Source organism: Liolophura sinensis, chromosome 9 (genome assembly GCF_032854445.1).
Source record: "Liolophura sinensis isolate JHLJ2023 chromosome 9, CUHK_Ljap_v2, whole genome shotgun sequence".
In the NCBI taxonomy this organism is placed as follows: Eukaryota; Metazoa; Mollusca; class Polyplacophora; order Chitonida; family Chitonidae; genus Liolophura; species Liolophura sinensis.
This window is the reverse complement of record NC_088303.1, coordinates 19,922,481-19,946,898: the sequence shown is the minus strand read 5'-3', so window position 1 is coordinate 19,946,898 and position 24,418 is coordinate 19,922,481. Positions and strand designations below refer to the sequence as shown.

The 24,418-nt window shown below is 38.0% G+C and overlaps 1 protein-coding gene across 1 annotated transcript in view; it reads left to right on the top strand.

The window, feature by feature from the left end:
• The first annotated feature begins 4,607 nt into the window (after positions 1–4,607).
• The window catches only part of LOC135475679 (CD109 antigen-like), a 36,168-nt gene continuing 16,357 nt past the window's right edge, over positions 4,608–24,418 (top strand). Inside the window, 20 exon segments of the mRNA XM_064755609.1 lie at positions 4,608–4,635; positions 7,785–7,915; positions 8,614–8,797; positions 8,996–9,164; positions 10,865–10,935; positions 12,344–12,396; positions 14,845–14,894; positions 14,897–14,919; positions 16,186–16,202; positions 17,220–17,343; positions 18,337–18,567; positions 19,100–19,282; positions 19,642–19,752; positions 20,451–20,513; positions 21,450–21,638; positions 22,018–22,167; positions 22,414–22,551; positions 22,868–22,916; positions 23,398–23,514; positions 24,226–24,334. Coding sequence (XP_064611679.1) covers positions 7,794–7,915; positions 8,614–8,797; positions 8,996–9,164; positions 10,865–10,935; positions 12,344–12,396; positions 14,845–14,894; positions 14,897–14,919; positions 16,186–16,202; positions 17,220–17,343; positions 18,337–18,567; positions 19,100–19,282; positions 19,642–19,752; positions 20,451–20,513; positions 21,450–21,638; positions 22,018–22,167; positions 22,414–22,551; positions 22,868–22,916; positions 23,398–23,514; positions 24,226–24,334 — 2,153 coding nt within the window. The 5' untranslated portion in view covers positions 4,608–4,635; positions 7,785–7,793.

Here is a 24,418-nt window from a genome sequence, read left to right as displayed (position 1 = left end):
CTTTATGATGTTTTGTATATTTGGTTATCCAGTACAAGTTTTTCCCTTCTGCAAGGTCTTTGTACTACTATTTTTTACAAATAAAAGTTCCATATTTCTGACAGAGGTTTACAATGACGTCTTGCACAAATGGATTTCTCAAGACTTGTTTGAAATGCAGAAATTTTCTTCTTAGCTGACGGATGGTTTCTTTCACCTTGTTTTTCAGTGGTTTTAGTCAGTCATCAAGAACAGATGTAACTAGCCTAACTTTTTCTCGGTTTGCAATTTTCAACTATATCCATTGTTACATTTTGGTTCGCATGTAATCTATCTCGGCTCTCATCACTTAGGACTCTTTATCTATAACATTTTAATTTCTTTATTTCTTGTAGTATCCAGGTTACCGGCCATACATGTTTACCTGGTTCTCAGACGAACCGGATGATCACAATCACTTGGGACTGCTAGTAATAGTAGTGATGCGTTATATTAGTCCCAGGTGATTCACCACCGCGATTTGTCGGCAGCAGATTGATAATCCCAGCAATCACAAACAATTGTGAAATAGTGAGGTACAGCTTTCACGACTTTAGCATCCTTCAAAATCATCGGGATGTTGATCATACTTATCCCTTTGACCAGGTATTGTAACTTACGAACGAAAGACATACATGTACCATTCACATTTTTCTGCGTAAGCTTTCTATGTTATAACCCGCCACAGTAGCACAGTTGATAGAGCGTCCGCTTAGGGAGCGGTAGATCCAGGGTCAATCCTGGCTCGACTCGCTCATAAAACCTTAAAACAGGAAGTTGTAACTTTCTTGCCTGGCGTTCAGCATGACGGGGATAGTGCAACGCCTGATTGACCTGTGTCAGTATAATGGCTCGGGTGGTGTAAGGCGTTGTACTTGCCTTCCGTAAGGCGTCTCAGTGAAGCAGCACGAGATAAAAGAGTGATGGAAATCCGTCCTGCAACAAGGAGGCATATTACATGCACTCTAAGGACTCTTTCGACGTCATATGACTGAAAAATTGTTAAGTACGACGTTAAACCCCAAGCACTCACTCACTCTATGTTATAGCCTCGCGCAATGGGTTTCCAATACACCCGCGCGCAGTGCAGAACACCCGTGTCGCTAGAAGTCGAAGGGAGACAATCTACAATTTTATGGAGCGCCTCTGTCGATTTCCTACCTGCATAATGTAATATCTCAAGCATACATATTCACCATAACTGGAGTTATTTAACTATATCTCATCTACTACAGTGTCGCCACGATATGGCTGAAATACTGGCGATCTGGCGTTAAGCCATAATCATTCATTCATTCTACTACAGTTACTAAGTAAGCTATTTGTAAAAGACAAACGGCACAGTATGGCATGGTTGGAAGATATTGGTCACAGAATTATTACGGTACATGAAGGAAACATTCACATTTCGCACTGTTACACTGCTGTGGCCAAGTTATTTGCCATATACCTGGCGAGGTTCCCTGGGTTTGTACAGCAAATATGGTACACTGAATATCGATATTTAAGAGAACAATAGGGTAGAATCTTGAAGGTTCTGTCTTCCTGCCTTTAAATCAACTTTTAGTCAGGAATTTTTATGTGGCTACGGGACGCGCCATGTCAGAGCAACGGGAAACACGATGTTGCGTCATGGTTATAAGGCAAAATAGGATTGGGGTGGTTAAAATTGATAACATGGTAGCGCCTCCGATTTTCGCAATGTTACTTACTTTCAACTGCGATATCTCGTTTACGCAATATCCAAAGAATAAAATCTTATGTTTTTCAATCTTTATGTGGGATATTTTATCGATACATATATATGTTTGATCTAATGTTGTCTTTTCTTTTAACTAAAGTGTCGTTGGTTATGTCGTCTACTTTATAAACATCCAAAAGTCTTGGACGAGACAGTCCTGTCCCAGACACCAGAAAACTAATATGACCTGTTCATGAAACTTTAGCTAATTGATCTATCGTCTTATACAGTAAACCGAGCTGTGAATGCATTTCATAATGTTGGGAATGATTTGTTGGGAAAGAACGTGATCTTTCATTCTGTGTATCCTGAGATACAAATTTCTGAGATCTCTTTTGCTAATCACTGAATGACAGACCGGCATGCAAAATGAGAAACAATATGCATGAAGCATACTCCTTACAGCGCATGCGTCGCTCATTCCTTTCGCTTACATCACTGCAACCACCAGGAAAGCTTTACATTTGGAGCCCGTAAGACGCACGTAGGCGTGTTTAGGTTTTAACCGCTTAGCCTCATCCCGTGTGTCCTCCCACGGAAGTATTTAATCAGCATTCATCAATAAAATTGTTTTAAGTTTTAGTCAGAATCATTTCGTATATAATCTAGATGAAGAGAATGCCTGTGTATAAAGTATTGTTAGAGACGAGGGTTGAGACGGATTGTGAGTATTTTCTGACATTACTTCCTGCCTCATCACTGTGACCCTAGTGACCACGGCGTTGTTTAAGATTTTTGCACAAAATTTACTAGTGGTGGCAGTGATGTGAAGGGAAAGGTAGAGAGCGACGCATGCGCTGTACGGAGTATGCGCCATCAGCTGTACCGGCATACCGTGGTAGGGTTAATCCTGTCAGGCAACCACAAATACCATCCATTCCTCAAACGAACGCCCTAGTTCAAAACACCAAACAGTTAAACAGTTTCAAAACACAAAAATCACGACAAATGAGAATGCATTTCCCTCCACTCATGGAGAAAGAGCCAAGGTTTGTCCCGAATAACCATGCTTTTTCAAACCAGGGACATCCGTAACTCATTCGGGGTTGGTGCATGGCATTGGGGCATCATAGAAGACTTTAGCTCTTTGAGACACGGCTGCATGTAGTTTTATATCATGTCACAGCCTTGGTTGGGAATGCCAGGCCGTTGTCTGACATCCAGGTGATTTACTCCCGTGCCCCCTCCAGTAATTAAAACTCCCCGTTGTCGTATAAATGAAACACTGATGAATACGGTGTTAACACCACTCAATTACATCCATGTATAAGCTGAATTATTGTTAATAGCGTATATACAGGTATGTATATTCATGGGATGGATGAACACAGAGCCCCAATGCTTAGCTATTTGTTTATTTATTTGATTGCCTTTGGTGGGAGGAAACAGGGTAGAGCCGTGAGAAATCTCTAGTTCATCCACATGTTGCTGATAGACCTTCAAACATACAACCAGAGAGGGAGCCATGTAGCCAGAGCTGGATTTGACCGCAATGGTGAGGGTCTCATTGTGCCGAGCTGGCAAACTAACCACTTATCGATGTTATAGCTTATATACTAATAAGGCATCGCTCTTTTCCAGTGTGAGAATACGACAGACAAATGTTACTATAGAGAATGGTCACCATAATCCTTATTTATATTTATTATATGGCATACATGTATGTTGATATTATAATCCTAAATTTGTTTATATAGTTATCGACCATTCATGAATGCGATGCTACATTTGTAAACTCTGCTGAATGTCGCCTTCTGGTATAATGATAGACCACTGTGTGACAGCTCACGGAGTCAGCGTTAAGGTTTAACACTTTCTCATAGTTTTTTTTTAATTTTCATCTTAAGGTTTAATACCTTTGTATACGTTTTTATTTGTATAGTTATAAATTATTTACGTATACGTTTCCATTTTGATATATGTTTATGTCTAAATTTACACGGAATGGAGAACGTGCACGGCTTTATTTATGCATGTCTGTGAAACCAAAAAATTATTGTATACATTTAACATCTTTGTATATACATTTTATTAATCCTGGCAATGTTATATTCTTACTAATTTATAGTTATGTCGGTTAAAAACTTCTGGAGGACAAGGTTTATTATTAATATTATTTTTGTACATTATATGCTATGAATAAAGAATGAAAGGAAATGAAAGGATCGCTATAGAAAAGTTACCACCTGTAAGCTGAGAATTAATCCACACGTGTTGATAGCTTTACCATATACAGATGTATAAGTAATGTATAAGTGTGTTAAGACACACCTTTTTGCCGCCTTCAAGTGAGAAGACCGCGGAATACAAATATTAACATACATATTGTAATTTTTGCGACGTCCCACGCTGTCAATAATGGTATGAAAGCAGAGCAACATCTACGCAATAGCCTTTTTTTGTTTCGTTTATTTATTATAAATTAATTTATTAATTCATTCCTTTTTTTCTTTGCTGTTGTAAAATCCCTTTTTCCCTTTCGTGCGTGGCGTAATAAATAATACAGTCACTGATGCTTATACACTTGAATTTATGTATTTCGACATTTTTGGATTAGTGGCAGTACCTGTTTAATTCGTCAGTATAATATTTTTACAGAAAATATTTATGGTATTTAAAATATGGAAAACCTCAGCATTTTGCTCTTATTTCTGCATACCGGAGCCAGTGATCCAAGGGCTTGTCTATACATGTATACCTGTACTAGCTGGTCCAAGAAAAATATCTATGATTCATACATTTTGTGTGTCACCTGGAGCATAAAAACCATAGCGCCATCTGGCGGTCGGTCAAAGTTACCTGTCCTTAGTCCGTGACCTCATTTACTCGATAGTCATCGCTCAGGTATTCAAATAGGACGCTATCCCTGAGAACAGGTAAGAACTGTATATATTCACATAACACACCTGTCGATATATGTTATCTCTTTATGCTCAAAAACATAGATCTATCGGTCCAGAAAAGTTGGAAGGGGTTAAGTTCACTGGAAATCTACGGACAATACTGTAACTGATCTAACAAACGAAATAGGATAATAAAAGTTTTACGACGGTGACACACTGATTACAGGTAACACAAAATGGCCGCCGCTATATGGACGCTCACCTTGATAAGTGAGTGGCGGGATTATAGTTTACCAAATTAAGTACACTTACTGTCATGATATATAACATCAAAGAATGCATAAATCCAAGAGAATTGTAATCCAGGATTGGTTTACGAAAAGCAGCTGTTCCAGTCTACTAATTAAAATATGAGAGGCACATGTGAAGTTATGGAGATCACTGCCGGAAGTGATAGCGTTTGGCCATGGTTGAGTCTGAGGGGGTATATATAGATGTAGAAAAGTATAGTTTATTTACAGGTAAATAAAGGTGTATAAACTATAACCATACAAATGACAACTACAAATAGCATTCAGACTTGTTTGAGTCAGAATACCCGCCATGGTATTAAACTTCAGCTATTGCATGGTTTATATCATGGAGGAGGTACATGTATACATGGTAGGAGGCGTTCACGAGTGCACGAGTGGGTCTTAGGGCACACCTCCTCGAAAGGGGTGCCGTCATGCACACTTACTTTGAGTAAAAAGCATCAACTCCAAATTCTGTGCACAACAAACATGTAGTAAGGTTCTATTTGTGCGTCTAAGTGGGCATGTTAGGATGTTAATTACTTCTATAGGGCTATTGTATCGGAAAATATAGTATATAAAAGACAGCTATATTTATTGAGCTATTGGAACATTTTTTGTTTTCTCATATTTTTCCGATGTACATAGTGCACTAAAGTTATGTTTTGCTGGTAGCATTAGTTTGTGCCATTTACTTGGTGCTGAAGGATTATGAACCCCGGCTGGCTTCCTCTTCGGCCATAAGTGGGAAGGTCTTCCAGCAACCTGTGGATGGTCATAGGTTTTCCTCGGGCTCTGCCCGGTTTCCTCCCACCATAATGCTGGCCGCCGTCGTATAGGTGAAATATTCTTGAGTGCAGAGTAAAACACCAATCAAATACATAAATAAATAAATGAACCCCGGAGCTTGTTTTTTTTAAATGATGATTAAAAATTGAGAAAATTGAGCATTTGAAATACATGTGAGGCAAGCAACGCACAACTGGGGTGCATTCTGAGGTGTCAAAAGCCGCTATAGTCTTGAGAGCACATGTGCAAAGACCTGTCACAAGGCAGACAGGCTAATCCCCTGTCAAAACAAAGCCCAAGTCCTGCTGTGTCTGTATTTTACATTGAACACTGAAGAGCTTGAGTTGTTCCCCCCTTCTGTATATACCTCCATGGTTCATATAAACACATTATCATTTTAATTCATAGAAATAATGTTTAAAAGCATTTTATTTGTGTAAATGATGAATATCTTTATGAATATGTTGACTTTAATATATGTGTAAATATCCTGGTTATATGTTATATTGGATCACATTGTGATATATATATATATATATATATATATATATATTATATATATCCAATTCAGCTAAATTAAACCTGGGCAGTGCACGGTGATCTGATCATAGGTTTAGCAAGGGTGTGTCTCAGGGTGTGACGCCCTATTCCCATAAAATAACATATGTACAGTGCAGGAAAATAGGAGAAAAATGGAAATGAGATGGCCTGATTTCAAATTCTTCCTAAATCTATGGATCTGACTAATATGGCCATTGTCAGATATTGCCACATGCGATATTTAATTTAATTGAATTAATATTACAGTCCGTACATAATGTACATACATGATGGTAGGCTTACTGACAGGGGATGTGGGTTCAATCCCATTCTGAGACGGGTAGGAATTTTGGGGATTCAGCGTTTCTCATTGTTCATTGTGACAGTTTAGTGGACAACCTTTGCTGTCTTGTGCGGTTGGGCATGAAGATCTGTGGAAACAATTTGCCTTCAACTAATGCAATCTTTACAAACTGTAAATCTTAACCTGCAACCCTATTGACAGAAAAAGTCATTCTTATATTGTAACTAGTTAATGCTGAAGATGTTCTCTCCATAAAATACTGAGAAGAGACATCAATAAACATAACAAATTCTGTAAGCAAGTTTGGATGTGGGATCAAATGTGAACCAGGCTCCATCATATTGGTGTTCAGAATCATATATGCAGACATTTCCTTGAGAGTACTGATGGAATTAATGTTATATTTGATGAATATATGAATTTTACTCAGATTGTGTCTCGGCATACTGAGAAAGACCATCATCTACCTTTATGTGATATTAGTTTTCTTTATCCATACAGAATACACTGTAAAGTACGCCACTTTTTCCTGCACTCTACATATCACAATCAGTCACTCAATACATTTTGACAAATTCTGACAAAATTAATTGTTCTTTTTAAAAGACAGAATTATTTCACATTTTTATAGAGTACTTATCAAAGGAGGGTAAACAAAACTGATAATAATGTTTGTACAAATTGAATTATTTTTTTTTCTTGCAATTATAACATCTCAGATTACAGTTGTTAACTTGGCAAAAAAAAATAGTTTTGTAACATTTATGTTCTTTCTAACAAGTTCAGAAATTTCTCCTCTCTCCTGTACTCCAAGCCTCCACCCCACCTGCCTGACACACAAGCAAACAAATCCAGCATTTTATGTATACCTCAATATCAGACTGCCGCAGTAATTGCTGATATTGGAAAGTTGTGACTAACCCTCGTGATTTATTTGTGCCATTGGCTCTCCAATAGCTGGATTGTTCTTACATTATTTCCTGACCTCAAAGGTTTTGTATTACTGTGCAAACAGTGTTATCACTCACTGAAGCCATATCAGTCAATAACTATCAATGAGTTTCACTTTTTTGTCATTTCTTTTCCTAACAGAATAAGACTGGTTACGTGAAATCAGTAATTAAGTTTCAAAACATTGTTATTCAAGTTCCAGATCTCCAAACCTTTGAATTCCATATTTTAATTCCTTATCATATTATGATGTGTACTATGATGACAGCTTTATTGTATGTATCAATTTTTCTTTATTTTCGCAGCGTCAAGCCATGTGGGTGGGACTGTTACTAGGGGCCACTGTGCTCATTATGAGCACACATGCTCAGATCCCATCAGCCCAGGATGACTGTAGACTGACCAACTCAGTTGGCTGTAAAATGATAAGAGACCCGTAAGTGTATGACAGATTGAATTATGAGTATGGCAAATACATGAAATGACCTAAAATTTCATCCCAAACTTTCATTTTTACAGGCAAATAAATGTCATGAAATATTGACTTTTGGTGTTGAAATGTACATAATATCATCAAATCAACCTCAAAACCTTTCAAATCTAATCTTTCTAAGATCTTTCTGGATCTCCAGTTGAATCATGTAAAATGTGTAGCTTATTCATGGGCCAAAGTTTAGGTCATTTGCTCTACTGGATAATGTACTAAGCTGTGTGAATACAGCAATTTATTTATTTTATTGGTATTTCACTTATATGACCGCGGCCAGCATTGTGGTGGGTGGAAACTGGCCAGAGCCCGGGGAAACCCACGACCATCCGCAGGTTGCTGACACACCTTCCCACGAACAGCCGAAGAGGAAGCCAGCATGAGCTGGACTTGAACTCATAGCCACCGCATTGGTGAGAGACTCCTGGGTCTTGTCCTGTGCTGGATGAAATCCAGCTATTTACTTGCTATTATGACTGATTGGTTAGAATGAATGATTATGGCTTAATGCCACATCAGTGATTGGTTAGAGTGTTTGTCTCTGGGAACATGGAAGGAAACTGGGTTTTTTATTCTTTGTCTAAGTTTATAAAGAGATTAGGTCACCTAAATTATGTTATGATATATGTTATTGTCATTGTTTCCAGGACTTACTTAGTTCTAGCTCCCAGAAAAATTCGACCACAGCAAGTGATCAATGTCTTTGCTGCAGTTTTAAAACTGGAATACCCGCAGTTGGATATTACCATATCAATTGTCAAGGGCGATGTTCAGTATTCTGACACCAAGTTAACCTTTGACAGAGAAGGCAGTAGGATCCTGCAGATGTTGGTGAGTTGTTGATATGAAATGTCCAGTAAATTCTTCATTATCCAGTAAATCTTAAATCAACTGATGAAAAAACTTATTTATCTCATGCAGTCAGGGTTCCAATGCCATGCAATTTCTGTGGATATGAAACATGTTCATAGATAAATATTAGAAACAGTGAACTGTACATGTATGACATTTTATGCCCCACACCCCCAGATTCCCAGCAACCTGACCCCAGGGCAGTATAAGCTGAGGGTGATCGGTAGCCTGAGTGGGACAAGCAGTGGCTTTGTTTTCAAGAATGAGACGGACATTGAATTTGATCAGAAGAGAACTTCAGTGTTCATTCAGATGAGCAAACCGATCTACAGACAAGGACAGACAGGTAATGTTACATGTTACATCTACTAAAGGGGCTTCGGTGGTTAGCGTGCCCACTCAGCACTGTGACTCCAGAACCTTTCACCAGTGTTTATGTTGCCTTTCTCTCCGGTCGTCATTGGGAAGGTCTAGCTGCCAACAACTTATGGATGGTCGTGGATCACCTGCCGGGTTTTGCTCGGTATCCTCCAACCACAATAGTGCTCGCTGTCTTAAAAGTGAAATATTCTTGAGTATGGCATAAAACACCAATAACTAAATAAATAAATATCCATTTACTCGGTTACCTTAGCTCCAGGATCTGAACAGTGGTTCTGTTCCATGGTCTGTACAGTTTCTTAGCCCGATGATCTGCACAGCTTCCTATAGCCCTGTGATCTACACAGTTTCCTATATCCCCATGATTTGTGGTTTTCTGGCCCCATGATCTGTACAGTTTCCTAGCTCCCTGGTCTGCACAGTTTCCTATGGCCCCATGATCTGCACAGTTTTGTGTGGCCCCATGATCTGCACAGTTTCCTATTGCCCTATGATATGTACACTTTCCTATAGCCCCGTGGTCTGCACAGTTTCTCATTAGCCCCACGATCTGCACAGTTTCCTATAGCCTCATGATCTGCACAGTTTCCTATAGCCCCATGATCTGCACAGTTTTCTTTAGCCCCATGATCTGCACAGTTTACTATAGCCCCATGATCTGCAGTTTTCTGGCCCCGTGATCTGTACAGTTTCCTATAGCCCAATGATCTGCATAGTTTCCTAGCACTGTGGTCCGTACAGTTTCCTAGCCCCATGATCTGCACAGTTTCCTATAGCCCCATGATCTGCAGTTTCCTGGCCCCATGATCTGTACAGTTTCCTATAGCCCCATGATCTGCACAGTTTCCTATAGCCCCATGATCTGCAGTTTCCTGGCCCCATGATCTGTACAGTTTCCTATAGCCCCATGATCTGCACAGTTTCCTAGCCCCGTGATCTGTACAGTTTCCTAGCCCCATGATCTGCACAGTTTCCTATAGCCCCATGATCTGCAGTTTCCTGGCCCCATGATCTGTACAGTTTCCTAGCCCCATGATCTGCACAGTTTCCTATAGCCCCATGATCTGCAGTTTCCTGGCCCCATGATCTGTACAGTTTCCTATAGCCCCATGATCTGCACAGTTTCCTAGCCCCGTGGTCTGTACAGTTTCCTAGCCCCATGATCTGCACAGTTTCCTATAGCCCCATGATCTGCAGTTTCCTGGCCCCATGATCTGTACAGTTTCCTATAGCCCCATGATCTGCACAGTTTCCTAGCCCCGTGATCTGTACAGTTTCCTAGCCCCATGATCCAAACACATTTTGGTGCCGTAATCTGCATGGTTTCTTTTGTCTGTAGTGTTGTCACACAGGTGAAATTTTAGTTCTTGAATATTAATTTAAATAGACAAATAAGAAGCAAATGTTTAGTAAACTGCATAGTTTTCAGAAGAACAAAAAGGCCATAAACTGATACTTCCCATGCCAGCACTTAAGTTGCTCTGATAAGAAATGTATTGAGCTTCACAAAAAAACTCTTAAGTGGCACATAAGGTGAATGAATCGATCAGAATCAAGAAGAACACCTCGCTTAAAAAATGCTAAACTTTAGATGAAATACAGTGTATCGGATATGCCCTCCTTGAAATCCTGTTATTTTATGATTTTGTTTTTTTTGTGTTACAGTAAGGTTTCGAATCATCCCAATCCTGCCCAACATGATGCCCAGCCACGGGAGCATGACAATCTTCGTTTTGGTGAGTATTTCAAGTTGGTATATATACAATTATGGTGTATTGCATAAATATGTAAATTTGATAGTTTGTGTTATATTGATGCAACTTCAGGTGAATGATGGCTATGCCTCCCTAGCCATGAAATCTGAATAGAATCCTGCAATGACCCAGAAACCTCCCACCAATGCTGTGAGTTCAAGTCCAGCTCATGCTGGTGTCCTCTCCAGACATACGTGGGAAAATTTGTCAGCAACCTGCGGATACTCATGCTCTTGGCTCAGCGTGATTTCCTCACAGCATAATGATAGCTGCAGTCATATAAGTGAAATATTCTTGAGTTTGGCATAAAACGCCAATCAAATAAATAAATGATCTGTAAGTTTCTAGAAAATCTTTAAAACATTTGTTTCCTGGTTGGAAACCCTGTCAAGCATTAAATACAGCTTTACCAGGAGATTTTCTGGTCTCCACATCTGTCTGGTAACATGTAAATCTCCATTTAAAGAAAGCTAAAATCTGAAGTAAGGCTCATCATACAGAGATGAACTGAAAATGATGCGTAAAAATTCTTTCGCTCAGTCGGTTAGCGCGCTAGCGCAGCGTAATGACCCAGAAGCCTCTCACCAATGCGGTCGCTGTGAGTTCAAGTCCAGCTCATGCTGGCTTTCTCGTCGGCCGTACGTGGGAAGGTCTGCCAGCAACCTGCGGATGGTCGTGGGTTTCCCCCAGACTGTGCCTGGTTTCCACCCACCATAACCCACCCACCATCTTGAGTACGGCGTAAAACACCAATCAAAAAAAAAAAAAAAAATTCTTTCATTTATTTTTTCAGATTTTTTAAGAGTGTTAAAAGGGATTAAAGTATTTGAAACCTATTGTGGACTTTATAGCCATACTAACGGTATCTAGAAACTCTGACCTTTTTTTCGTCATCTTTCATGATGTTCACCAGAATTAAGTCATTTTTTGGAACATCATTTAAGTAATCTTTCACTCATGGGTAAAAAGAGTTATTCTAACTCATTGCTAGAGTTGACAAAATTTCCTATGATGTCAAGAGTTCCTAACCTCTGATAGTATGGTCCATAAAGCCCACCTTAGAATTCAGATGTTTGGGTGCTTTAACCCTTTTCACAAAAATCTAAAAAAATAAGTGAAAGTATATTTATGTATAGTTTTAAGTGGTCTATTTAGTAACACCTACTTTGATTTTTAGAGGTCTTTGCCTTTAAAGTGTGATTCTGCCCTACATGAATTCCATGCCACCATTCAGCCTGACTGCTGTCTGACCTGCAAATGAAATGCTGTGGTATCCTTGAGTATAGAGTAAAACATCAATCAAATAAATAAATAAAATGTATCTTTGTCATTAATATGCAAGTTGAAAGAGATGAAGTCTTTGTCAGTGTTTTGATTTGTTTTGTTTTAGGACCCATCAGGCTTTGCTGTTCGCCGATGGCTAGGACAACAGACAAATGCAGGCATGTTTTTCTGATGTCATATAAAGTTTGTGTATATGTATACCTAATCTGACATGCCCTTAAGCTGGTATAAATCTACCTGTATCTTAACCCTTACACATATTATATCTTACGCCTGCATCCTAAACCCTACATGCACTAAATGCTGGGGTGTATTTACCTTATCATGTGCAGGTAAAGTGATTTTTATGACAAAATCATATCATTTTTTTCATTGATTAAGTCATTGTTATGGGTAATTGTTAAAAACACTTCTATACTCTTCTTTGTCTCTTAATGTTATACTATCATAGCTATAGTGCTGCTGATTGTATTTATGTACTGATTAAAATAGTTTGAAGTGAAATTGCATGCAAAATCTCTCTTAACATACAGGATATTAAATTAAGATTTCTTTTTCTCTTTCTTTCCCATCAATTTGTGACAATCTTTGTGGCGCATGGAAACAGGAGGTGAGTGCAGTAAACATGCAATCTACATTGAGCATTATTTTCTCCCACCATAACGCTGGCAGCCGTAGTATAAGTGAAATATTCTTGTAGGGGTGTAAAACACTAATCAAATAAATGAATACACTGAGCAGTAAATTCCTACAAAAACAGTCAATTTTTTGTAGACTTTGTTTCACCTAAGGAATGTTTTCAGAAATAAGATATAACTGAATGTAAACAAAATGCTTCTGAACCTTGTATTTTAATAACATTGAAACAACAAATGTAATACATTTCATGCCTGTGAAGGCAGCATTTAGCAGTTAACTATTTGCTGGGGAGCAGTCCTTATTTTGATTTATATATAATTGCTTTATTTTGACAATTTTATAAATATTTGAGTGGTTCTAGATAGCACAAAATCTCACTTCCAAAAAATTGTACATCTAGACACAATTACTTGTGAAACTTACCACTAGGGGCTCTGTTACCACACCCCATTAAGAGCTAAATGAACCGGCAGAGCTACATTTTTGACGCCAGAACATTCCTACTTAGTACATAAAGTAAATGGCCAGAGGGTTACATGACAGAACTTCTATTTCTGACCTCAGTCACTAGGTGGCTCTGTTACCAACACCCCGCGAATAACTAACTGAACTGCCAGAGCCACATTTTTGACGCCAGAACATTCCTACTTAGTACATAATGTAAGTGGCCTGATAACTACCTGACAGAATCTTTTTATTTGCCCTCAGTCACTAGGTGGGCTCTGTTACTAATTACAGCCTGCAAACAGCCAACTGAGCCAACAGAGTCACATGTTTAACATAGGTCAGAAATAAAGACTCTGTCAGCGAGTCCTCTGGCCACCTAATTACCAAGCAGGAATGTTTTTTGCGTGAAAAATGTGGGTCTGTTGGTTCAGATAGCTATTCATTTATCCATTCGTCAGGTGTTTGTAGCTGCGCCCCCGAGTGACTGATGTCAGAAATAAAATCTCTGTCAGGTAGCCTACTGATTATTTACTTTAACTACTGAGTGTTTTTGCGTGAAAAATGTGTCTCTGGCGGCTCAGTTAGATATTCCGTCCACTATTCATGGGATGTTGGTAACAGCGCCCCCTAGTGGTTGAGGTCAGAAATAAAGGTTCTGTCAAGTACCTCTCTGACCACTTACTTTGTGTACTAAGTAGGAATGTATTAATGTTAGAAATGTGTCTCTGGCAGCTCAGTTAGATATTCCGTCCACTATTCATGGGATGTTGGTAACAGCGCCCCCTAGTGGCTGAGGTCAGAAATAAAGGTTCTGTCAAGTACCTCTCTGACCACTTACTTTGTGTACTAAGTAGGAATGTATTAATGTTAGAAATGTGTCTCTGGCGGCTCAGTTAGATATTCCGTCCACTATTCAAGGGATGTTGGTAACAGCGCCCCCTAGTGGCTGAGGTCAGAAATAAAGGTTATGTCAAGTACCTCTCTGACCACTTACTTTATGTACTAAGTAGGAATGTATTAATGTTAGAAATGTGTCTCTGGCGGCTCAGTTAGATATTCCGTCCACTATTCAAGGGATGTTGATAACAGCGTCCCACAGGAGTTAGTTTTAAAAATAATTGTGTCTAGATGTGAAGTTTTTTAGAAGTGAGATTTTATGCTATCTAGAACGACTCAAATATAGTCTTACTAAAGCAATGATATATAAGTGAAAATAAGGACTTCTCCTCATCGAATAGTTGACTGCGAACAAAGGCTAACTGTGTTCACAGTCATATACATTTCAGAACAAAAAATATAGGCTACTCCTCATGGTACTCTAGTTTGGAAAATGATTTGTATTCAGAAGTAAAGATTTTTGTTAACATGTAGCTTGCCACTTATCATCACATTGTAAAAGAAGAAATGGTGTTACATTTTAAATGGAAAATGTTGACACATTTTATTTTTTGTGTCTACAACTGTTTTGAGGCTCCTCTTTATATTTAAATAAATTTTTGTTTCTTTTTTTTTTTTTCGTTTAGGTTTTGTGAATCAAAGTTTTGCATTAGCAGACCAGCCAACGTATGGCACATGAAAATAAAAGTCAGCGCCTTTGTAAGTCATGTTTTTATAGTATGAGACCAAAGGGAATTTCACTTGTATGTACACGCTTACATGTGGGCCCCACATGATGGTAAAACATGTAAATGCTTTTGTACATAAATTTCTGCTATTCTAATTTTAATACATGAAAAGATCATGTGAAGCTAATTTTTTATGATTTTATGACCTACAGAAATGGTTTCCTGCACTGTGAATATAATATTCAAGTGACACAAGGCTTTAAATTTATGTTTCTTCTTGCAGGGTTATAATTATATGAAGGAATTCCGGGTCATAGAATTCTGTAAGTATTTAGTATATGCCACATGCACATATACATTCTATAGTGTGTGGTGTCATCTACTTGTGAAATATGGAATGTGTTTCTTAAATAAGGAGATAAATTTGAGCAACACCATCATTTCCATTTAAATTCAGTTTTTAAATTCAAATTCAGTAAATCATTATTTAAGACATAAGTTCATTGTCTGTTGCCTGTAAGGGATTGTTTTTGTAATATAAGGGAATACAAATACTACTGAAGTTGATGATGTATATATAAATCTGAACAACTCAGTTTTGGAAGCCGATATTAATACAATATCTGTACGCTGTATGTTAATACCTCACTGACTTACTACTGCATTAAAATAAAGCTATGGATTCCCCTGCTAGCACGACATCAGGCTGAAATATTGCCAATGTGACGTTAAGCTTTGATGGACTGGTGCTTTGATGAAAATAACGTGTTCACAACACTTGTGTGGCTTTTTGCTCAATCTTAACATGAATTCATGAAGATCAAGACTACAGGGGCCTCTTTCACAAAATTTTCTTAAGTCGAATTTCTCATAACATTTTTTGTAAAAGACGTAATAGTACCATAAAGTGACATGTTTACAAGTTACATAGGTTTGTGAAAGTGGCCCCTTGTCTTTACCAAACATAGTGTCCATATCTGTACATCACACCTGCAAAAGTGTGTCAGATACTTGCCAAAATTTGGTGGTTTTCCCCTGCACACCCATAAAATTGAAGTGAAAATTAAAGAGTCAATTATTAAACCAAAATAAATAAATTGAAGTTTTTGTCAGTTTCAGTTACAGCTACTTATTATCCGTAAATGTTGCTGAAAAGGAATATTAACAAGCAAGCAGGCATTAACCAGTTACTGATGAATGAAATAAGATGTTTGTCATTTCTGTGACAGGGGAGCCTCGTTATGATGTCAATGTCACAGTTTCCTCCATATGTCATGGATGATGCACTGGAATCGAGGGAATCATAAACGCTAAGTAAGTGTAGAACTGTCAGAGCCTGTGTCTGTTCTTACAGAGGGTCAGATAAAGTTAAATTGACATAGAAAGTGGAAACAAAACAGATGTCCTTCACATCACACAGTCTAAATACTGTAAGTCACCTAACATTTTGTCACAAAATTGCATTTTAGAGGGAAATAATTTGTTATAAAATACTACTTTTGTAGCTGAAAGTTACATTTTTCTTTTATTTATTTGAGTGGTGTTTTACACTGTACTCAAGAATATTTCATTTATATGAAGGTGGACAGCATTATGGTTAGATGAAACTGGGGCAGAGCCCAGGGGAAACCCATGACCATCCACAGATTGCTGAGAGACCTACTTTTCAAGTAGGATATCCTCCAACCTTTCAAGCAAACTTCAAAATACCTTTCTAATGTAAAAAAGGGGTAACTGTATGTTATCAACAGAATTAATGGTTGTTAGTAGTTTCACTAGGCTAGATAACTGTAACAGTAATAAAATTTAGACTTAGTGTAAAAGATATGTATTCATTGTATTTTTTTCATCGTTTTGTTTATACTGTTTGGAAAAAAAATTGTATCTTTTGTAATATTAAGATTTTGAGTTAGGAAATCTCTGTTTGATGGGTCAGAAATGATAATTACAAAAGATTAGATATGTTTATCATGCCTGGATAGCCTATAGATGTGTGCTGCCATGATGCAAACATGGATAGGCTCATGTCAGCATAATATCCACTGCTGGTACAAGACACTCTGCCCAGTTTCCTCCTACCATAATGCTGGCTGCCGTCGTATAAGTGAAATATTATTGAGTACGGCTTTAAACACCAATGAAATAGATAAATAAATAAATGGTACAAGACATCTGATGTAGCATGATTTTAACTACGTTAGTAATTTTGTAAATCTGTTTATTTTCACGATTTCACTTGTTCTTGTTTGCACTATGTCCACATATGACTTCCTCCAGATTGTGATGCATGTTTACCCTGACTTTTAACATGTGATTGCGTTTTGATTCCAGTCACACGAGTGGTCGAGCTGTGGTTGGGAATGCCACAATCAGAGTCACCATAGTTCCTGCCAATGGGAGATACGACTGGAGAAACCCTTACTTCTATCCAACCTTAGAGCAAACAGTGGAATATGTAAGATTAATTTGAAAAAAAATCTTCCTGAACACATCTGTTTATGGATATATCCTGTGGATTGAATGTGTCTTCCCATTGTAACTCACCAGTTGTTGTTCTGAGCCTTCATTAATTTACACACAGGTTTTAGAGAACGGATGTATACATGATGTCAAATAAGTGAAGCATTCTTTAGTAGGGCATTAAAAACAATTATTTCATACAAACAGTATGAAAAGAAATGGTATTAATAGTTATTTGACATTGAACGCTAGTAGTATATACCTTTATAGTTATGTCAACTTTTTTTTTTGAGATTTAAGCTACTTTACTTAATAAGCTTTTCCCTGGGACCTCATTGACTCAGATGGTTATAGCGCTGACTCACTGCATTCATCAGGTCTTTCGCCATGGAAATATCAAATCCATCTCACGCTGTTTCAGTTGGCAGCAGCTTTAGGTCGAGGTTTGTCTGGTATGTGGTTGGTTATATGTAAGTTGGTTTATGTCTTAGAAGTATGGTGGATATATGTGTATGTGGATTTCACGTGGAAAAGGCTGGTGGATTATGCCGAGGATTTCCTCCATCCTTAATGCATGAAACAAACGACCATTGTGTAAGTTAAAAATTCCCGAGAATGGCATTATATAAGCACCAATCACAAAAACATTGATTTATTTGATTTTATGTTGTATTCAAAAATATTTCACTTAAATGACAGTGGTCGCCAGGCCAGCATTATGGTGGGAGGAAACCGAGCAAAGCTGGGGTAAAACCACGACCATCCACAGGTTCTAGCAGATTTTCCTATGTACGGCCGAAGAGGAAGTCCGCATGAGCTGGACTTGAACTCACAGCGACCCCTGGTGAGAGGCTGCTGGGTCATTGCGCCACTCTCATGTGCTAACTGCTTTGGCCACAGAGGCACCAATCACGTTAATATATAATCACCATAATATGGCTACATTATTACTGAATTAAGTGACTAAATGTTACCGTTTTGTTGACAGTTTGAGGGTAGGATTAACATATACTTCAGCCGAGAAGACTTGCTGAGAAAAGCCAATGCTCAGACCATGGAAAACATGGAGTTTATGTTTAATGTGACAACCTATGACTGGTTCCTTGCCATGGAGCGAACTGGCTACGGGAGTACCTTCTGTTACACCTCGAGGATCAGCGTCAAGTGGGTGGGGGACAACATCCGCACATTTAAACCTGGCTCTGTCTTCACAGCTACTGTAAGTGTGTGGGGGTTATTATTGCTTAGATGATTATTTAATTAATTAATATATAGAGGCCCTGCCTAGCATTAAGATCCCCTATTGCAAATAGCTCCCCATCAGCGGAATGCAGTGATCCAGCTTCTGATGGCTCACCTATGACTTGTCATCAAGAGGCCTCTCGTGCATGCTTGCTCCATGGGTAGTGGTTCCTTCTACCCATCATCCAACATGATCATTGGTATTTCAGACATATCATCTTGAGTAGGATGTAAAACTACCTATGAAAAGTTTTATCATTGTAATGCGAGTGATTTCTTTGGCATAACTTGCCAAAGGTTGGCTATTCAGCCCTAGTCATTGCTGCTTGGTCCACCCACGAAGCTGAACACTGTCATATATACGGTTGAAACTTCTTGAGCAAGGTGGCAAACAACAAGCAGATGCATAAGTAAATTCTTCCACTCAGTGAATAACCATAGTAAATATAGAAGGCAATTATGGCTGTGTAACTGATGGATGTTCGCTAAATTTTGATTTACCTTGGCAGGTGGCAATTTCCCATGCAGATGGCACACCTGTTCAGGACGAAACTCGGGGTATAACAGTGATTCCATCTCTGTCTTCGGGTGGTGGAGCAGGGCAACTCAGTCCTGTCACCAAACTACCTGTTAATGGATTAGCCACATTCGCCTTTGAAGTTCACAGTGAAGCTGTGAATCTCAAACTTACGGTAAGGTAGTTGTTATAGGGGACAGTTGCACACCATTCAGTAATTCTTACTTTTTATCATGGCTTTGGTACTTAAGATTAAGTGATCGACCTGTAAAGGGCCGTGGGTTACAAGCCTGCAGGTTTCTCACTACTCAATTAAAGTAAATGTGACTGAATTATATTTTAAGGTTTCTGTCTTGTACTTGTAAATTACATATATATTGCAGTGTGGTAGCTGGAAGGAAAAAGAGCCAGTTGTCTTGCAGATGAGTGTGGTGTAAGGCAGTGTACAGAAGACAATTGCTGACAATGGCGGTTAATTATGAGTTAAAATTGTTAAAATGTTGAACATATTTACATCTTTCTTTACATACTAAGGCAACCTATGATGGAGCAAGATCCGTGAGACCAATAGAATTGCGAGCTCACAAGTACCACTCCCCCAGCAGGAGTTATATATCTGTGACGACATCCACACGTAGCCCTAAGGTAAGGCAATTACATTAACTTGACTTCTGGAACAGTGGTTTTATATTGGAACCTGCTGTTCTTGCATCTCTCCTATTGGCATTGACAAATGTGGCTGTATCAAGGGCTATGGTTTTACCCTTGGCGTCCAATCAAGAACCAGTGGTTTGTCAGGTAACTTGTGAAAGTGGTCATTATCTCCAGGCCCTATATCTGCCTAGTTTCTCAGTAACCTGTGGATGGTTATGGGTTTCCCTCTGGCTATGGTGTTTTTCTACCACCATAATGTTGGCAGCCGTTGTATAAGTGCAATAAATGTATACATATGTAGAGCATAGAACTCCAAGTGAATAAATAAATAAATGTAAACATACAGATTATGATTGTTGGAGAGAAAAAAAATGGCGAATATAGTAAAGCATGTCCAAATTGAATAAACTATGTGAAATGGTGATGCAGGCTAAGAAATACATGCATGTATATATGTAGTATGTACGTAATATATATGTAGTATCGAGGAGAAAATGCTTGATTGCTCTGTTTGTAGAGCAGTTGAATTAAACTCTTTTATTCCTGCCAGGGATTTATTGGTTGCAAACTAATTCAGTGTTGTATATCTTATCTGTGTGATGGCTGTTTGCCTGTCATATTTTTATATAATTAACCAAAATGTACATGGTGTGAACAAGTCGTAATTTTGTGATGTTTTATTGTTCCAGGTGAATCAGTATGCCATATTTCATGTGAAGACCAGCTTATATGTGCCAAAGATTTATTATCAGGTAATTAATCGCTCTTACCTGTGTACTTCTTACCTGTGTACTTCTTACCTGTGTACTTCTTACCTGTGTACTTCTTACCTGTGCATGTACCAGGTTAAGAGTGCTGTAGAACTAGAGTGGTTTGTAACATTTAATACATTAACGCTTAAAATATGAGTTTTAAGCCAGTGAACTGGTCAGATGGTATGCGTGCTAAAAAGGCACATTTTTTTGCACATCATTTGCTGACAGTATTTTTTTCTTGAAAAAAAAACCTCACTGGTTGCATGGTTCACCCAGTTATGTACCTGTTTGTGCATGTGCATACACCTTATTTACTTTTTACCATTTGTCTTGTAACTCTTACTTTTGTCGGTTTGTGTTTTGTGTTTCTTTCGTCTGTTTTATGTTTCTTTCATCTGTTTTGTGTTTCTTTCATCTGTTTTGTGTTTCTTTTGTGAGTTTTGTGTATATTTTGTTAGTCTTGTGTTTCTTGTAACTGCTTTGTGTCTCTCGTCTGTTTTCTGTTGGTTTTGTGTTTCTTATGTCAGTTTAGTTTTTCTTGGACACTCGGACAAATACGTTAATCTTTCTGTCTGTTTTGTCTTAATTTTGTCCTAAAGCTTTGCCTTTTTCTCCTCACATGCTCTACAGATGTAATGAACACAATGACTTAACAAAATATACAGATTGTTAAATGAAGTGTGGAACTGTGAGCTTATGCATGAGTTCAAACATTATTTCTTGTCTGCAGTGTTGTTTTTGCTGTACGCATGTGTGTCATGTGTTCTTGTAATAGCTGCATGCTGTTCTAGCTACCTCTATCCAGTTCAACAGAAATTTCCCTTTGACTTTGTGTAGTGGCTGTTGCCCCTATAGGTGGTGGGTGCAAGCTCCCAACAAGGTCACTTTGTCTTCCACTGTTTTATGAACAACTGATTTTCTCTCCATGCATAGGTGGTCTCCCAGGGAAACATTCTGATTGGGGATGAGCTACGTATGATTTCCCGTCAAAAGACTTTCTCTATCGCACTATCGCGTGACATGGTGCCCAGTGCCCGTATCATAGTGTTTTACATCCGCCAGCCAGAGGAAATTGTTGTTGATGTCCTCAACTTCTTCGTCAATGGCACCCGTCTTAACCCAGTAGGTACACTTCAGATTCAACCAAGCTGAATATAACTTGATTATAGCTTCCTGTAGGATCTAAATTTATGATCAAAGGCATGTAAACATCCAAATTCAAGGGACTGCTGTTAGTTGTCTGTCATCCTTCAAGTTCTTTACTAGACACCATTGGAAACCAGTCTTCATTTCCTCAATTTATGTATAGACAAGTATCATTTGGAGACTATGATATGAAACTGTAGTCTGTTTGAAAGACGTTATCAGCTATGAACATTTTCTTTGCAATATTTTCACTCTTTATCGATCTTTATTCTGATCCCATTGTCTATTTGACTGCTACATACAGTAAGCGAGTTGGTGGGATTCTCTAAATGCCTTGGTTTCTTTTTGTCACCAGATTTCCCTGAGGTTCAATCGTGGTAAGGATTTTACCCGTCACAGTGTGGAAGTGAACGCTTTCTCTGATCCCGGGTCTTACGCAGCCTTCTCAGCCATACCCTACGACCTCTATGCTAGAGGGCTCAATGACGGCATCAGTGAAAACCTGGTAACTTGGCAATATTTTTGTTCCAGATTTGATGCATTTTTTCAAATTTTAGCATTTTAAGTCTAGCGTAGAAGCTGAATTGTAGATGTAATTGCACTGATTGGTGATCTCATATTATGTTTTGACAATAAACCAATACTGGTGATAGCGATTCTAAATTTTACTTGAGATTCCCAACCAGAGATGCAAGGCTTTTCAGGAAGGATTACATAACATTAATCAGTTACTTTAATGCTGTGTTGTCAGGTAATCGACGAGCTGCTAACCTATGACTGGCCTGCTAACGGCAGTTACCTGCACAAGTGGAGAATTAATGAGAATGAGTTCCAATACAATTTTTTCACGGCAAATGGCTATGGTGTAGATGCCAACAGGACGTTTTTTGTAAGTTTATTAGACATATTGCTGGTGAAAAATCATAATTGTAAATGATTTGATATATGTGCTAAAAGTTGTTCACAGTAATTAATATGCAATTGAAATCAGTAGTTTTCAGTGTAAATTGGAAGAGTGAGTGTATCAAGGCGAGCTGTTTGTGTGCACCATTTTTGGAAATCTTGTCAAGTGTTTTTTTGAGTTTTATTATTTTTTGGGTTTTTTTTTTTTTTTTTAAATTTATTGGATATTTTGTATGTATGTCAGTGACATATTTGTATACAATATTCTTTCTTGTTACAAAGGCATTTGTGTTTGATTTCAGCATGCTGGGTTGACTGTACTCACAGATGCTGATGTGACTACCCTGGGACGTAAGTACCTGTACAGCCAGGTACAGTTTTTGACATACTGTAAATCTTCAACCTTTTCAACCTCTAAGCACTTTTTTCAGTGGAATTTAATATATCATTATTATTAAAAAAATGATCCTCAAAGTGATTTGTCAGTGCCACTAAAGATGCAAACTTTATAAAACTGTGCAGATTATTTCTCTACGCCCATTAGTTCTCTCAGAATGTTTCAATTTATTCGTCACAGTGGTGGTGGAAAGGATTGGAGAATTATAGTATATATGTCATTTGTAGTGAAAATGCGCATCTTAATGTTTACCTGTGTCATGAATACATAATAAGTTAACTTTTATAACTGTCAGTTGCCCAAAGCTAAAATATGACATAATTTTTTTAATTGGCATTGGCATTGAAGTATTATTTTCAGCACTTAAAATCTGATTGTGGACATGTTTTAGCTGTACTTTGCCATCTAACGGAGACAGCATTGTTGTATTTGTAGTTAATTGTGATGAGAAGGGCCAGATGACATGTTTTGATGGAATAAACTGTTATGGAAATGAATCTCGGTGTGACGGAAGATATGACTGTCCAGAAGACTGGGCCGATGAGCAAGGATGTAAGCAAAGAGTATAAAATGGCTCCTCCATTTTTTTTTACATGTACATGTATATTAAGATTGTATATAACATCATAATGATGAAATGATTACATTATTGTATATGATTTTGCCTCCAGGCTGCAAATTAAAAAAGAAACAAATTTATGAAGAAAGAAATAAAACCAAACACCTTTAATATATCTACATGTACCAACATGTAAGGAGCCATGTTATTTTCGCAGAAAAAAGAAAATTTGTCAGTAAATTCGTTGCATTTACTTTATTAGACAGAAAATTCTGTATTTAAATTTACAGTTGTGTATGTGAGTTCCATTTGTCATTACCCAGGATCAAACCCAGGTCGGGTCATACCAAAGACTTTAAAAATGGTACTTGTTGCTGCCTCACTGGGCACTGAGAACTGAGAGGTTAGAGCAAGGAAAAAAGGCAGGTTGGCCCAGTGTCAGTATTATGTGACTGTCTGGTGGGGTGTCATGCCTGGTGTCTTTGGCATGTTGATTTAGTGGCGGCAGCACTTAAATGGCAGCACAGACTCGCCCTGCAACAAGAAGTTACAATAAAAGTACACACATCTTATGACTTCATATCATCATATGACTGAAAAATTGTTAGGTAGGTCTTAAAACCTTAAGCATACATACTTACAAACATACATTTGTTCTTTAATGTGGTTCAGTCTTGTATATACTCTTTGTTTTATACTTGTAGGTATATACGAAGAGCCTGAAATAAACCGACGTAAACCATTGGACAGAATCAGTCATGTGATGAGATTTTATGATGACAGCAGTTGGCTTTGGAAAGAAAAATTTGTGAAGTAAGAATAATATAGGAGATACACATATAAAAAGATAACATTGGATTTATTAGCCCTTTTCATGTTGTTGTCAGACAGTTTTAC